This window comes from Bombina bombina, unplaced genomic scaffold (assembly GCF_027579735.1).
Source record: "Bombina bombina isolate aBomBom1 unplaced genomic scaffold, aBomBom1.pri scaffold_679, whole genome shotgun sequence".
Lineage (NCBI taxonomy): Eukaryota > Metazoa > Chordata > Amphibia > Anura > Bombinatoridae > Bombina > Bombina bombina.
This window is the reverse complement of record NW_026511825.1, coordinates 214778-231287: the sequence shown is the minus strand read 5'-3', so window position 1 is coordinate 231287 and position 16510 is coordinate 214778. Positions and strand designations below refer to the sequence as shown.

Below are 16510 nucleotides of genomic sequence, written 5' to 3'. Positions count from 1 at the left end.
TTTAAAAAAAAAATTCCAATTTATTATGAAATTTTCTTTGTTCCCATTGGTATTGTTTGTTGAAGAGATACCTAGGTAGGCATCTGAGAACTGCATGGCAGAAAATAGTGCAAATGGATAACATATTTATCCAGAAATGGGCCGCTCCTACACACGCCCCTGCTTTTCAACATGAGAAAAAAAGCATGATTATTATTATTTTTTTATGGTAATTAAATAAAGTTTTACATCCTTTTAAATTGATATCAATAACATATTCCTGATTTTGCAGTGGTGCTGCTGAGGTTACGAGTTGTACGCGGTTTCATTCTCACCTGGCATCTTGTGAAGGTTCTGTAAGGGCGGAAGGGTGGCAGAAAATGGGGAATGTCCGTAGCGCTCGGGTGTTCAGCATTAACTAGAGGAAGAGATACAAAGCACAGGTGAGAGAACAATCTTGTCACCAGTATAACTGGCATCTACAGATGCAAGGAAAAGGTTTGTGGAACCCTTTGGAATTACCTGGATTCCTGTGTTGATTACTCATAAGGGACTAGATTACAAGTGGAACGCTAATTTATTGTGCGCCTGTAAACTGGCTAATTTGCCCGTTTGCGGGCACGCGATATTCATTAGCCATTACAAGTGGCTGGTCATTGCTACCAGCAAGCTCGCAATCAGAATTAGCGCTCCAAAAAGTAATGGTTCTGAATGTCCACCAATTGGCCCGGAAAATACAGTGGTGTCTTTGTTTTATTAAATAAAACGGATCCTCGCATTTGCAGTGCATGGAAGCTTTGCGCTTAATAGAGCATGCTTCCATTGGCTCCAAAGGGCGCTTCAGTCTCATGCCGTGAGACACTGCATGAGAACGAGGCTCCTATGGAAGCATGCTCTATTAAGCACAAAGCTTTCACGCAATGCGAACACGAGGTCCCCGTTCGTATTGCGGGCCACTACAAATACCAGCGCTGTTAGGACGGCATGGAATGTCCTAGCAGTTTGGCTGTACTGAAGCCAACAGCGCTTCCCGAATGGAATCGAAGGCTGGAGGGCGTGTCTAGCGTCATAGGCACGCCCCCCTGACCCGATCCCATCATTAAAATATCGCATCGTGTAAATTCAATTTCTCTTACATTGGAAAGTTGTTTTGATAAAGACAAATTAGGCCCGTCAGGAAAGGGTTAAAAGTTAAGATTAATTGATTGGTTCCTCGGCTATGTGTGCTTTGAATTTGGATAATAAATATAGGAAATTTGGTTTTCCTTTAAAGCACATTAAACACAAATACATTTAATAAGCATAGTATTGAGGTTAATCCCCATGTTAAAATTTGCCTTTAATTTGTATTACGGGCCTGATGTGTTTGCACATGTGCAGCAGCTCTCCTTCAGATACCTGCAACCTAAGTTCCAACATGGCAGCGCCCATGATTAGAGTGAGGTGCATGAAATGTATTCAGTGTACAGTGTTCTTTTAAACGTTAACCAATAAGGCTGCTTTCATTTTTTTTATCTTTTCTACTAAACTGAGATTTAGGCCAGACAGATAGCTCAGCATGCTAAGGCACTGTGACTGAGTCTCTGTAGCAGCCCAAGGGTTGCAGGTTTGATCCTCGGCGAGGTCCACTCAGCCTTTCATCCTCTGAGGTCAATAAAATGAGCAGCGCCTTGAGACCCTTACGGTGATTAGCCGCGCTTTATAAGTAACCCAATACATACATACATGTTTATCCAGATAATCTATTGTAGGATCATAGACCATGCACGTCTATAAAATTGTCATCCGACTACAGCTTGGCTTGTTCATACTTACCCCAGGGGTGAATGCTGGAGTCTGTATTTGATGGCTACTATAGTTGCTGTAAATAGAAGATTCCAGATCCACATCTGATAACTCGTTCGCAGATCGGATTGAAGTAGCGCTGTTAGTCATGGCTGCCATGAGAAAAACATATCTGCAAGAAGAAGAAAAAAAATATATATTCATACATGCCAAAGAAAAGGCATTCGCCTAACATTCTGTAGAATGAAAGAGAAGTGTTTTATAGGTAAAGCAAACAGGGCCAAAGTAAACGGCAGGCCCATGCACTTTCACTTTTTTTTTTCTGAACAAATAAGTAATTTTAATCAAAACAACTTAAGTCAAATTGTATATTTAGTATACGTGAAATCATTCGAAAAACAAAGAGACGCTGAATGATATTCCTCCCTTTAAGGAAATTCCTCTGGAATAAAAGGAACTGCTTCAGGGGTGAAGACTTTTTGCCAGGAAAAAGTGATAGGTAAACAAATTCTTACAGAAAGATTATGTAATATTGTGGAATAACGCCTATAAAGGAAAATAAAACCTGAGATCAAAATAAAGATCAAATACAATAAAATAAGAAAAAAGAATAAAATAGCACATATATACCAAATATATACACAAACACACAAAATCATTAACCCTTTCATGACAGGGTCATAATGTCTACATCGGAAAAAACGTTTCTATGTAGACAAAATAAAATCCTGTGAATACAACACCATAACAGTGGTAAAAGGTTAAAGAGACACTAAAGTCAAAATAAAACTTTCTTAATTCAGATAGAGCATGCAGTTTAAAGAAACATTAGTTTTTTTTTATCAAATTGCCACAGTCTTTTATATGAAAACTTTCCAATGGCACCAGCTGCTACTACTGTGCAAGAATTTAAAGTGTACACGTATATGAGTCTATGATTGGCTGATATCTGTCACATGATACAGAGAGCCAGCAAACTGAAGTAATTTTTGAAATATGTCAGAAACAAAATCTACTACTCATTTAAAGGAACAGTCAAGTCAAAATTAAACTTTCATGATTCAGATAGGGCATGCAATTTTAAAAAAGTATATCATTTTAAAGAACTTTATAATTTATTTTTATCATTAAATTTGCTTTGTTCTCTTTTTTTAGTATTTTTAGTTGAAAGCTAAACCTAGGTAGGCTCATATACTAATCTCTAAGCCCTTGAAGTCCGCCTCTTATCTCAGTGTATTTTCACAGTTTTTCACAGTTAGACAGCGCTAGTTCGTGTGTGCCATATAGATAACACTGTGCTCACTCCCGTGGAGTTATTTATGAGTCAGCACTGATTGGCTAAAATGCAAGTCTGACAAAAGACTGAAATAAGAGGGCAGTCTGTAGAGGCTAGATACAAGGTAATAACAGAGGTAAAAAGTATATTAATATACAGTGTTGGTTATGCACAACTGGGGAACAGGGAATAACATAATTTATGCTTACCTGATAAATTCCTTTCTTCTGTTGTGCGATCAGTCCACGGGTCATCATTACTTCTGGGATATAACTCCTCCCCAACAGGAAATGCAAGAGGATTCACCCAGCAGAGCTGATATAGCTCCTCCCCTCTACGTCAGTCCCAGTCATTCGACCAAGAATCAACGAGAAAGGAGTAACCAAGGGTGAAGTGGTGACTGGAGTATAATTTAAAAATATTTACCTGCCTTAAAAAACAGGGCGGGCCGTGGACTGATCGCACAACAGAAGAAAGGAATTTATCAGGTAAGCATAAATTATGTTTTCTTCTGTTATGTGCGATCAGTCCACGGGTCATCATTACTTCTGGGATACCAATACCAAAGCAAAAGTACACGGATGACGGGAGGGATAGGCAGGCTCATTATATAGAAGGAACCACTGCCTGAAGAACCTTTCTCCCAAAAATAGCCTCCGAAGAAGCAAAAGTGTCAAATTTGTAAAATTTGGAAAAAGTATGAAGCGAAGACCAAGTTGCAGCCTTGCAAATCTGTTCAACAGAGGCCTCATTCTTAAAGGCCCAAGTGGAAGCCACAGCTCTAGTGGAGTGAGCTGTAATTCTTTCAGGAGGCTGCTGTCCAGCAGTCTCATAGGCTAAACGTATTATGCTACGAAGCCAGAAAGAGAGAGAGGTAGCAGAAGCTTTTTGACCTCTCCTCTGTCCAGAATAAACGACAAACAAGGAAGAAGTTTGGCGAAAATCTTTTAGTTGCCTGCAAGTAGAACTTGAGGGCACGAACTACATCCAGATTGTGTAGAAGACGTTCCTTCTTTGAAGAAGGATTTGGACACAAGGATGGAACAACAATCTCTTGATTGATATTCCTGTTAGTAACTACCTTAGGTAAGAACCCAGGTTTAGTACGCAGAACTACCTTGTCTGAGTGAAAGATCAGATAAGGAGAATCACAATGTAGGGCTGATAACTCAGAGACTCTTCGAGCCGAGGAAATAGCCATTAAAAATAGAACTTTCCAAGATAACAATTTTATATCAATGGAATGAAGGGGTTCAAACGGAACACCCTGTAAAACGTTAAGAACTAAGTTTAAACTCCATGGCGGAGCAACAGCTTTAAACACAGGCTTGATCCTAGCTAAAGCTTGACAAAAAGCCTGGACGTCTGGATTTTCTGACAGACGCCTGTGTAACAAGATGGACAGAGCTGAAATCTGTCCCTTTAATGAACTAGCCGATAAACCCTTTTCTAGTCCTTCTTGTAGAAAAGGACAATATCCTAGGGATCCTAACCTTACTCCAGGAGTAACCGTTTGGATTCGCACCAGTATAGGTATTTGCGCCATATTTTATGGTAAATCCTTTCTGGTAACAGGCTTCCTAGCCTGGATCAGGGTATCAATAACCGACTCAGAAAAACCACGTTTTGATAAAATCAAGCGTTCAATTTCCAAGCAGTCAGCTTCAGAGAAGTTAGATTTTGATGTTTGAATGGACCCTGTATCAGAAGGTCCTGTCTTAGAGGTAGAGACCAAGGCGGACAGGATGACATGTCCACTAGATCTGCATACCAAGTCCTGCGTGGCCATGCAGGCGCTATTAGAATCACTGATGCTCTCTCTCTGTTTGATTTTGGCAATCAATCGAGGAAGCAGCGGGAAGGGTGGAAACACATAAGCCATCCTGAAGTTCCAAGGTGCTGTCAAAGCATCTATCAGAACGCTCCCGGATCCCTGGATCTGGACCCGTAGCGAGGAAGTTTGGCGTTCTGGCGAGACGCCATGAGATCTATCTCTGGTTTGCCCCAACGTCGAAGTATTTGGGCAAAGACCTCCGGATGAAGTTCCCACTCCCCCGGATGAAAAGTCTGGCGACTCAAGAAATCCGCCTCCCAGTTCTCCACTCCCGGGATGTGGATTGCTGACAGGTGGCAAGAGTGAGACTCTGCCCAGCGAATTATCTTTGATACTTCCATCATTGCTAGGGAGCTTCTTGTCCCTCCCTGATGGTTGATGTAAGCTACAGTCGTGATGTTGTCCGACTGAAACCTGATGAACCCCCTGAGTTGTTAATTGGGGCCAAGCTAGAAGGGCATTGAGAACTGCTCTCAATTCCAGAATGTTTATTGGAAGGAGACTCTCCTCCTGATTCCATAGTCCCTGAGTCTTCAGAGAATTCCAGACAGCGCCCCAACCTAGTAGGCTGGCGTCTGTTGTTACGATTGTCCAGTCTGGCCTGCTGAATGGCATCCCCCTGGACAGGTGTGGCCGATAAAGCCACCATAGAAGAGAATTTCTGGTCTCTTGATTCAGATTCAGGGTAGGGGACAAATCTGAGTAATCCCCATTCCACTGACTTAGCATGCACAATTGCAGCGGTCTGAGGTGTAGGCGTGCAAAAGGTACTATGTCCATTGCCGCTACCATTAAGCCGATCACCTCCATGCATTGAGCTACTGACGGGTGTTGAATGGAATGAAGGACACGGCATGCATTCCTGAAGCTTTGTTAACCTGTCTTCTGTCAGGTAAATCTTCATTTCTACAGAATCTATAAGAGTCCCCAAGAATGGAACTCTTGTGAGAGGAAAAGAGAACTCTTCTTTTCGTTCACTTTCCATCCATGCGACCTTAGAAATGCCAGAACTAACTCTGTATGAGACTTGGCAGTTTGAAAGCTTGAAGCTTGTATTAGAATGTCGTCTAGGTACGGAGCTACCGAAATCCCTCGCGGTCTTAGTACCGCCAGAAGGGCACCCAGAACCTTTGTGAAGATTCTTGGAGCCGTAGCCAATCCGAATGGAAGAGCTACAAACTGGTAGTGCCTGTCTAGGAAGGCAAACCGTAGATACCGTTGATGATCTTTGTGAATCGGTATGTGAAGGTAAGCATCCTTTAAATCCACTGTGGTCATGTACTGACCCTTTTGGATCATGGGTAAGATTGTCCGAATAGTTTCCATTTTGAACGATGGAACTCTTAGGAATTTGTTTAGATCTTTAAATCTAAGATTGGCCTGAAAGTTCCCTCTTTTTTGGGAACCACAAACAGGTTTGAGTAGAACCCTTGTCCTTGTTCCGACCGCGGAACCTGGATGGATCACTCCCATTAATAACAGATCTTGTACACAGCGTAGAAACGCTTCTTTCTTTATCTGGTTTGTTGACAACCTTGACAGATGAAATCTCCCTCTTGGGGGAGATAATTTGAAGTCTAGAAGGTATCCCTGAGATATGATCTCTAGTGCCCAGGGATCCTGAACATCTCTTGCCCAGGCCTGGGCGAAGAGAGAGAGTCTGCCCCTACTAGATCCGGATCCCCGGGATCGGGGGCTCTCGGTTCATGCTGTCTTTGGGGCAGCAGCAGGTTTCCTGGCCTGCTTGCTTTTGTTCCAGGACTGGTTAGGCTTCCAGCCCTTGCCTGTAACGAGCAACAGCTCCTTCCTGTTTTGGTGGCAGTGGAGGTTGATGCTGCTCCTGTTTTGAAATTCCGAAAGGGACGAAAATTAGACTGTCTAGCCTTAGCTTTGGCCTTGTCCTTGAGGTAGGGCGTGGCCCTTACCTCCCGTAATGTCAGCGATAATTTCTTTCAAACCGGGCCCGAATAAGGACTGCCCCTTGAAAGGTATATTAAGTAATTTGGACTTAGAAGTAACATCAGCTGACCAGGATTTTAGCCACAGTGCCCTGCGTGCCTGTATGGCGAATCCTGAGTTCTTAGCCGTAAGTTTGGTTTAAATGTACTACGGCCTCCGAAATGAAGAATTAGCTAGTTTAAGGACTCTAAGCCTGTCCGTAATGTCGTCTAGCGTAGAGGAACTAAGGTTCTCTTCAAGCGACTCAATCCAAAATGCTGCCGCAGCCGAATCGGCGCGATACATGCAAGGGGTTGTAATATAAAACCTTGTTGAACAAACATTTTCTTAAGGTAACCCTCTAATTTTTTATCCATTGGATCTGAGAAAGCACAGCTATCCTCCACCCGGGATAGTGGTACGCTTAGCTAAAGTAGAAACTGCTCCCTCCACCTTGGGGACCGTTTGCCATAAGTCCCGAGTGGTGGCGTCTATTGGAAACATCTTTCTAAATATTGGAGGGGGTGAGAACGGCACACCGGGTCTATCCCACTCCTTAGTAACAATTTCAGTTAGTCTCTTAGGTATAGGAAAAACGTCAGTACTCGCCGGTACCGCAAAGTATTTATCCAACCTACACAGTTTCTCTGGTATTGCAACGGTGTTACAATCGTTGAGCTGCTGCTAAGACCTCCCCTAGTAGTACACGGAGGTTCTCCAATTTAAATTTAAAATTTGAAATATCTGAGTCCAATCTGTTTGGATCAGAACCGTCACCCACAGAATGAAGCTCTCCGTCCTCATGCTCTGCGAGCTGTGACGCAGTATCAGACATGGCCCTAGCATTGTCAGCGCACTCTGTTCTCACCCCAGAGTGATCACGCTTGCCTCTTAGTTCTGGTAATTTAGACAAAACTTCAGTCATAACAGTAGCCATATCTTGTAATGTTATCTGTAATGGCCGCCCAGATGTACTAGGCGCCAAAATATCACGCACCTCCCGGGCGGGAGATGCAGGTACTGTCGCGTGAGGCGAGTTAGTCGGCATAACTCTCCCCTCGCTGTTTGGTGAAATTTGTTCACATTGTACAGATTGACTTTTATTTAAAGTAGCATCAATACAGTTAGTACATAAATTTCTATTGGGCTCCACACTTGGCATTGGAACAAATGACACAGATATCTTCCTCTGAGTCAGACATGTTTAACACACTAGCAAAAAAACGTTACAACTTGGTTATAATCTTTTTTAGCAAAAAAACGCACTGTGCCTCAAAGAGGTACTAACGATTAAATGACAGTTGAAATAATGATCTGAAAAACAGTTATAGCATCAAACTTTAAAACAACACAACTTTTAGCAAAGGTTTGTTCCCATTAGTAAAAAACAACACTAATTAAATTTGTACATAAGAAAACAAAACAACGTTTTTTATTCACAGTCACTAATAAGAAATTCTCACAGCTCTGCTGAGAGAATTTACCCTCCCTTCAAAGAAGTTTGAAGGACCCCTGAGATCTGTCAGAGATGATACCGGATCATGCAGGAAATATAAAAGTAGCTGACTGGAATTTTTTGATGCGTAGCAAAGAGCGCCAAAAACGGCCCCTCCCTCTCCCACACAGCAGTGAAGAGAAACGAAACTGTCACAATTAAAGCAAAAAACTGCCAAGTGGAAAATAATGCCCAAATATTTATTCACACAGTACCTCAGCAATGTAAACGATTCTACATTCCAGCAAAAACGTTTAACATGAGAATAGTTATTAAAAGGATTAGTGACCTTTAACACAGTAGTTCCGGTGAAATACCATCCCCAGAATACCTGAAGTGTATACATACATGTCATTTTCACGGCATGGCAGGCTTTTCTCATCAATTCCATTCAGAAAATAAAAACTGCCACATACCTCAATGCAGATTCATCTGCCCGCTGTCCCCTGATCTGAAGCCTTTACCTCCCTCAGATGGTCGAGAACAGCAATATGATCTTAACGACTCCGGTTAAAATCATAGTAAAAAAAATCTCTGTCAGATTCTTCCTCAAACTCTGCCAGAGAAGTAATAACACGCTCCGGTGCTATTTTAAAATAACAAACTTTTGATTGAAGTCAATAAAAACTAAGTATAATCACCATAGTCCTCTCACACATCCTATCTAGTCGTTGGTGCAAGAGAATGACTGGGACTGACGTAGAGGGGAGGAGCTATTATGCAGCTCTGCTGGGTGAATCCTCTTGCATTTCCTGTTGGGGAGGAGTTATATCCCAGAAGTAATGATGACCCGTGGACTGATCACACATAACAGAAGAAAAAAGGGATTTAACTATATTTTTAAATAATAAACATTCTGTAGTAGGACTGTCCCTTTAATATATTCATCACAACACAAAACAGATATTATCAAAATGTTTTAACAATAATAATCATAAAAAGCAGCACTTCTGGACTCTCTGCATTCCTGAATTATTTGCTATTTAATGAACGGATATCATCTTCAATAATAATAGTAACAACATTTTGGGCTGTAACGCTCTTGCTGGAATGGACAATCCAGTTATGCAATCTACATGAAATATGGCTCCTGCTATCTGACCAGTTTTCCTTATCAGTCATCACAAAATACAAATGCATAAAACTGATGTTTCCCATCCTGTAATTACAGGAATTTTAGAAAAACTTTTTAAAAATACGCAGTTACATGTCATATCCTTATTTTGAACTCAGGCCATCATATCAAAAATCCTGTAAAATATCTGTGGTGAAAATATCAAGTATGAACGAATCATGCATGCTGAAAATGTATATAAAAAAAGATAATTTATGCTTACCTGATAAATTCCTTTCTCCTGTAGTGTAGTCAGTCCACGGGTCATCCATTACTTATGGAATATTTCTCTTCCTAACAGGAAAACTGCAAGAGAATTACCCAGCAGAGCTTGCTATATAGCTCCTCCCCTCACACCTATCATACTCAGTCATTCGACAGAGGCAGACGAGAAAGGAGGAACCATAGGGTACAGTGGTGACTGGAGTTTAATTAAAATTTAGACCTGGCCGTAAAAACAGGGCGGGGCTTGGACTGACTACACTACAGGAGAAAGGAATTTATCAGGTAAGCATAAATTATGTTTTCTCCTGTTAAGTGTAGTCAGTCCACGGGTCATCCATTACTTATGGAATACCAATACCAAAGCTAAAGTACACGGATGAAGGGAGGACAAGGCAGGAACATTAAACAGAAGGAACCACTGCCTGAAGTACCTTTCTCCCAAAAATAGCCTCCGAGGAAGCAAAAATGTAAAATTTGTAAAATTTTGAAAAAGTGTGAAGCGAAGACCAAGTCGCAGCCTTGCAAATCTGTTCAACAGAGGCCTAATTTTTAAAGGCCCAGGTGGAAAGCCACAGCTCTAGTAGAATGAGCTGTAATCCTTTCAGGAGGCTGCTGTCCAGCAGTCTCAGGGCTAAGCGTATTATGCTACGAAGCCAAAAAGAGAGAGAGGTAGCCGAAGCCTTTTGACCTCTCCTCTGTCCAGAGTAAACGACAAACAGGGAAGAAGTTTGACGAAAATCCTTAGTTGCCTGCAAATAGAATTTCAGGGCACGGACTACGTCCAGATTATGCCAAAAGTCGTTCCTTCTTTGAAGAAGGGTTAGGACACAGAGATGGAACAACAATCTCTTGATTGATATTCCTGTTAGTAACTACCTTAGGTAAGAACCCAGGTTTAGTACGCAGGGACTACCTTGTCTGAATGAAAAATCAGATAAGGAGAATCACAATGTAAGGCAGATAACTCAGAGACTCTTCGAGCCGAGGAAATAGCCATCAAAAACAGAACTTTCCCAAGATAACAATGGAATGAAGGGGTTCAAATGGAACGCCCTTGAAGAACATTAAGAACTAAGTTTAAGCTCCACGGCGGAGCAACAGACTTAAACACAGGCTTAATCCTAGTCAAAGCCTGACAGAAAGCCTGAACGTCTGGAACTTCAGCCAGACGTTTGTGTAGAAGAATAGACAGAGCAGAAATCTGTCCCTTTAACGAACTAGAAGATAAGCCCTTTTCTAAACCCTCTTGTAGAAAGGACAATATCCTAGGAATCCTAACCTTACTCCATGAGTAACTCTTGGATTCGCACCAACGTAAATATTTACGCCATATTTTATGGTAAATTTTTCTGGTAACAGGCTTCCTAGCCTGTATTAAGGTATCAATAACCGACCTCCGAGAAACCACGCTTTGATAGAATCAAGCGTTCAATCTCCATGCAGTCAGCCTCAGAGAAATTAGATTTGGATGTTTGAAAGGACCCTGAATTAGAAGGTCCTGTCTCAGAGGCAGAGACCACGGTGGACAGGACGACATGTCCACTAGGTCTGCATACCAGGTCCTGCGTGGCCACGCAGGCGCTATCAGAATCACCGAAGCTCTCTCCTGTTTGATCTTGGCAATCAAACGAGGAAGCATTGGGAATGGTGGAAACACATAAGCCATGTTGAAGGACCCAAGGGGCTGTCAGAGCATCTATCAGCACCGCTCCCGGGTCCCTGGACTTGGATCCGTAACAAGGAAGCTTGGCGTTCTGACGAGACGCCATGAGATCCAGATCTGGTTTGCCCCAACGACGAATCAGTTGAGCAAAGACCTCCGGATGGAGCTCCCCACTCTCCCGGATGAAAAGTCTGGCGACTTAGAAAATCCGCCTCCCAGTTCTCCACGCCTGGGATGTAGATCGCTGACAGGTGGCAAGAGTGAGACTCTGCCCAGCGAATTATCTTTGAGACTTCCAACATCGCTAGGGAACTTCTGGTTCCCCCTTGATGGTTGATGTAAGCCACAGTCGTGATGTTGTCCGACTGAAATCTGATGAACCTCAGAGTTGCTAACTGAGGCCAAGCTAGGAGAGCATTGAATATTGCTCTTAACTCCAGAATATTTATTGGGAGGAGTTTCTCCTCCTGAGTCCATAATCCCTGAGCTTTCAGGGAATTCCAGACTGCTCCCCAGCCTAGAAGGCTGGCGTCTGTTGTTACAATCGTCCAATCTGGCCTGCGAAAGGTCATCCCCTTGGACAGATGTGTGCCGAGAGAGCCACCATAGAAGAGAATCTCTGGTCTTTTGATCCAGATTTAGTAGGGGGGACAAATCTGAGTAATCCCCGTCCACTGACTTAGCATGCACAATTGCAGCGGTCTGAGATGCAGGCGCGCAATGGTACTATGTCCATTGCCGCTACCCATTAAGCCGATTACTTCCATGCCACTAAGCTACTGACGGGTGTGGAATGGAGTGAAGGACACGGCAAGCATTTAGAAGTTTTAATAACCTGGCCTCTGTCAGGTAAATTTTCATCTCTACAGAATCTATAAGAGTCCCTAGAAAGGGAACTCTTGTAAGTGGTAATAGAGAACTCTTTTCCACGTTCACCTTCCACCCATGCAACCTCAGAAATGCCAGAACTATCTCTGTATGAGACTTGGCAGTTTGAAAACTTGACGCTTGTATCAGAATGTCGTCTAGGTATGGAGTCACCGCTATGCCTCGCGGTCTTAGTACCGCCAGAAGTGATCCTAGAATTTTGTAAAGATTCTTGGGGCCGTAGCTAATCCGAAGGGAAGAGCTACAAACTGGTAAATGCCTGTCTAGGAAGGCAAATCTCAGATACCGGCAATGGTCCTTGTGAATCGGTATGTGAGGGTAGGCATCCTTTAAGTCCACCGTGGTCATGTACTGACCCCTCTTGGATCATGGGAAGGATGGTTCGAATGCTTTCCATTTTGAATGATGGAACTCTTAGAAATTTGTTTAGGATTTTTAAGTCCAAGATTGGTCTGAAGGTTCCCTCTTTTTTGGGAACCACAAATAGATTTGAATAGAATCCCTGCCCGTGTTCCGTCCGCGGAACTGGGTGGGTTACCCCCATTAGTAAGAGGTCTTGTACACAGCGTAGAAACGCCTCTTCTTTGTTTGGTTTGCTGATAACCTTGAAAGATGAAATCTCCCCCGTGGAGGAGAAGTTTTGAAGTCCAGGAGATATCCCTGAGATATGATCTCCAACGCCCAGGGATCCTGGACATCTCTTGCCCAAGCCTGGGCGAAGAGAGAAAGTCTGCCCCCACTAGATCCGTTTCCGGATAGGGGGCCCTCTCTTCATGCTGTCTTGGGGGCAGCAGGTTTCTTGGCCTGCTTGCCCCTGTTCCAGGACTGGTTAACTTTCCAGCCCTGCCAGTAACGAGCAACAGCTCCTTCCTGTTTTGGAGCGGAGGAAGTTGATGCTGCTCCTGCCTTGAAGTTACGAAAGGCACGAAAATTAGACTGTTTGGCCTTTGATTTGGCCCTGTCCTGAGGTAAAGCATGGCCCTTACCTCCCGTAATGTCAGCAATAATTTCTTTCAAGCCGGGCCCGAATAAGGTCTGCCCTTTGAAAGGAATATTAAGCAATTTGGATTTAGAAGTCACGTCAGCTGACCAGGATTTAAGCCACAGCGCTCTGCGCGCTTGAATGGCGAATCCGGAGTTCTTAGCCGTAAGTTTGGTTAAGTGTACGACGGCATCAGAAACAAATGAGTTAGCTAGCTTAAGTGTTTTAAGCTTGTTCATAATTTCATCCAATGGAGCTGTGTGAATGGTCTCTTCCAGAGACTCAAACCAGAATGCCGCCGCAGCAGTAACAGGCGCAATGCATGCAAGGGGTTGTAATATAAAACCTTGTTGAACAAACATTTTCTTAAGGTAACCCTCTAACTTTTTATCCATTGGATCTGAAAAAGCACAGCTATCCTCCACCGGGATAGTGGTGCGCTTAGCCAAAGTAGAAACTGCTCCCTTCACCTTAGGGACCGTCTGCCATAAGTCCCGTGTGGTGGCGTCTATTGGAAACATTTTTCTAAATATAGGAGGTGGTGAAAAGGGCACACCGGGTCTATCCCACTCCTTGTTAACAATTTCTGTAAGCCTTTTAGGTATAGGAAAACGTCAGTACACACCGGTACCGCAAAACTATTTATCCAGCCTACATACTTTCTCTGGAATTGCAACCGTGTTACAATCATTCAGAGCCGCTAATACCTCCCCTAGCAATACGCGGAGGTTCTCAAGCTTAAATTTAAAATTTGAAATGTCTGAATCCAGTTTACTTGGATCAGATCCGTCACCCACAGAATGAAGCCTCTCCGTCCTCATGTTCTGCAAATTGTGACGCAGTATCAGACATGGCTCTACTATTATCAGCGCGCTCTGTTCTAACTCCAGAGTGATCGCGCTTACCTCTTAATTCTGGCCAATTTAGACAGTACTTCTGCCATAACAGTAGCCATGTCTTGCAAAGTGATTTGTATGGGCCGCCCTGATGTACTTGGCGCCACAATATCACGCACCTCCTGAGCGGGAGGCGAAGGTAACTGACACGTGAGGAGAGTTAGTCGGCATAACTTCCCCCTCGTTGTCTTGTGATAATTTCTTACATATAAAGTTTGACTTTTATTTAAAGTGACATCTATACATTGAGTGCACAAATTTCTATTGGGCTCCACATTGGCCTTTAAACATAGTGAACAAAGAGATTCATCTGAGTCAGACATGTTTAAACAACTAGCAATGAGACTAGCAAACTTGGAAATACTTTTCAAAATTAATTTACAAGCAATATAAAAAACGTTACTGTGCCTTTAAGAAGCACAGAAAAACTAACACAGTTGAAATAACAATGATCAAAAATAGTTATAGCAACCAAATTTTCACAATAAATGTATTAAGTTAGCAAAGGATTGCACCCACCAGCAAATGGATGATTAACCCCTTAGTACCCAAAAACGGATAACAATTACCGCATTGTTCCGCATATAGGCCGCACTTTTTTCCCTTTATTTGTTGCTTTAAAATGTGCAGTGCGGCCTATATGCGGGGAGCGGCCTATAATCGGGTGCTTTTCGGCAAAATTTACTTGCGCAGTACAGCTGAACTTCTGGTGCACCCTGTGGCCTTATGGGGATTGTAGTCCGCCAGAGTTGGGTAGTTTTCCAACGTTTTGCAATAGTTGATTGGTTTGGATGATGAGCAGGATGTTCATATGCAGGAGCCACCGCTGTGAAGGTGTGTGAAGATGCAGTAATACTGTGCTGAGCACAGTGTAATTCGGAGAACGGGCTTATACCGCCGAACTTCCTGTGCACCCTGTGGCCTTATGGGGAATGTAGTCCACCGGATTGGATAGTTCTTCAACGTCTTGCAATAGTTCATGTGAGTCCGTTTTTCTACTGATATTGTCAGGTAAGAAAGTGCTTTTTTCCCATCACATCATACCTGCTAAACCTGCTAATAATGTACCAGTACATACCAAATTGCAGCTTTAATGTGTTAAAATAAAAAAAGGAAAGATGCTTTGTACTGGTAATTTCAAATGTGAAAAAAGCCTTATTCAGTCATTACAGCTTTAATGGCTGAATAAAGTTTTTTTCACATTTTAAATTACTGAGGAGTGAAACATCTTTCCTTTGTTTTGTTTTTTCTATACTCTTGGAGAAGTGTAAAACTATCCCCTGGTAACCGACACCATGCATTGGGACTCACTGCTTGCACATGTTGTGTATTTTCTTTAAAAATTTAATTTCTTCAAAATGGCACCAAACTTTAAGGGTGCGGCCTATATTCAGGTGCGGCCTATATGCGGCACAATACGGTATATAATTAACGTTTTTCTCACAGTCAAATACACTGTCACAGGACTACTGTGACTGATTACCTCCCTCAAAATGGATTTTGAAGACCCCTGAGCTCTCTAGAGACAATCTGGATCATGGAGGATGAAGTAGACAGATTGTGACTGAATTTTTACTGCGCAAAAAAAGCGCTAAAATAGGCCCCTCCCACTCATATTACAACAGTGGGGAAGCTCAGAAACTGTTTCTATGCAGAAAACAAAAATGGCCATGTGGTAAAAATCATGCCCTAATAAGTTTTATCACCAAGTACCTCACAAAAACGATTAACAAGCCAGTAAAACGTTTTAAACATACATTTAAAAGTTATGTATTATTATTTACAAGCCTGCTACCAGTTGCTTTTACTTCAGTTAAGGCTCATACATTATTTCAGTATTTACAGTATTTTCAGAGTCAATTCCATTCCTTAGAAAATACATTCAGTGCACACACATCAGCCTGATACCAGTCGCTATCGCTGCATTTAAGGCTGAACTTACTTTACAATGGTATCAGCAGTATTTTCTCAGTCAATTCCATTCCTCAGAAAATAAATTACTGCGCATACCTCATTTGTTGCAGGGGAGCCCTGCATGCTATTCCCCTTCTCTGAAGTTACCTCACGCCTCAGATGAGAAACAGCCAGTGGATCTTAGTTACGTCTGCTAAGACCATAGAAAAAAAACCAGGCAGATTCTTCTTCTAATGCTGCCTGAGAATAAACAGCACACTCCGGTGCCATTTAAAAATAACAAACTTTTGATTGTAGAAATAAACTAAGTTAAAAAACACCACAGATCTCTCACAGCTTCCTTTTTAGTTAGGCTGCAAGAGAATGACTGAGTATGATAGGTGAGGGGAGGAGCTATATAGCAAGCTCTGCTGGGTAATTCTCTTGCAGTTTCCTGTTAGGAAGAGAAATATTCCATAAGTAATGGTTGACCCGTGGACTGACTACACTTAACAGGAGAAAAGATATACATATTTTAGATA

At 42.5% G+C, this 16510-nt stretch overlaps 1 protein-coding gene across 1 annotated transcript in view; it reads right to left on the bottom strand.

The window, feature by feature from the left end:
• Window positions 1-314: 314 nt before the first annotated feature.
• Window positions 315-16510, bottom strand: part of LOC128643966 (autophagy-related protein 2 homolog A-like) — a gene marked incomplete at its 3' end in the record, with an annotated part of 148128 nt that continues 131932 nt past the window's right edge. Inside the window, exons 10-11 of the mRNA XM_053696731.1 lie at window positions 1795-1936; window positions 315-397 (exon numbers count right to left, since the gene is read on the bottom strand). Of these exons, the coding sequence (XP_053552706.1) occupies window positions 315-397; window positions 1795-1936 (225 nt within the window). The remainder of the gene's footprint in view (window positions 398-1794; window positions 1937-16510) is intronic.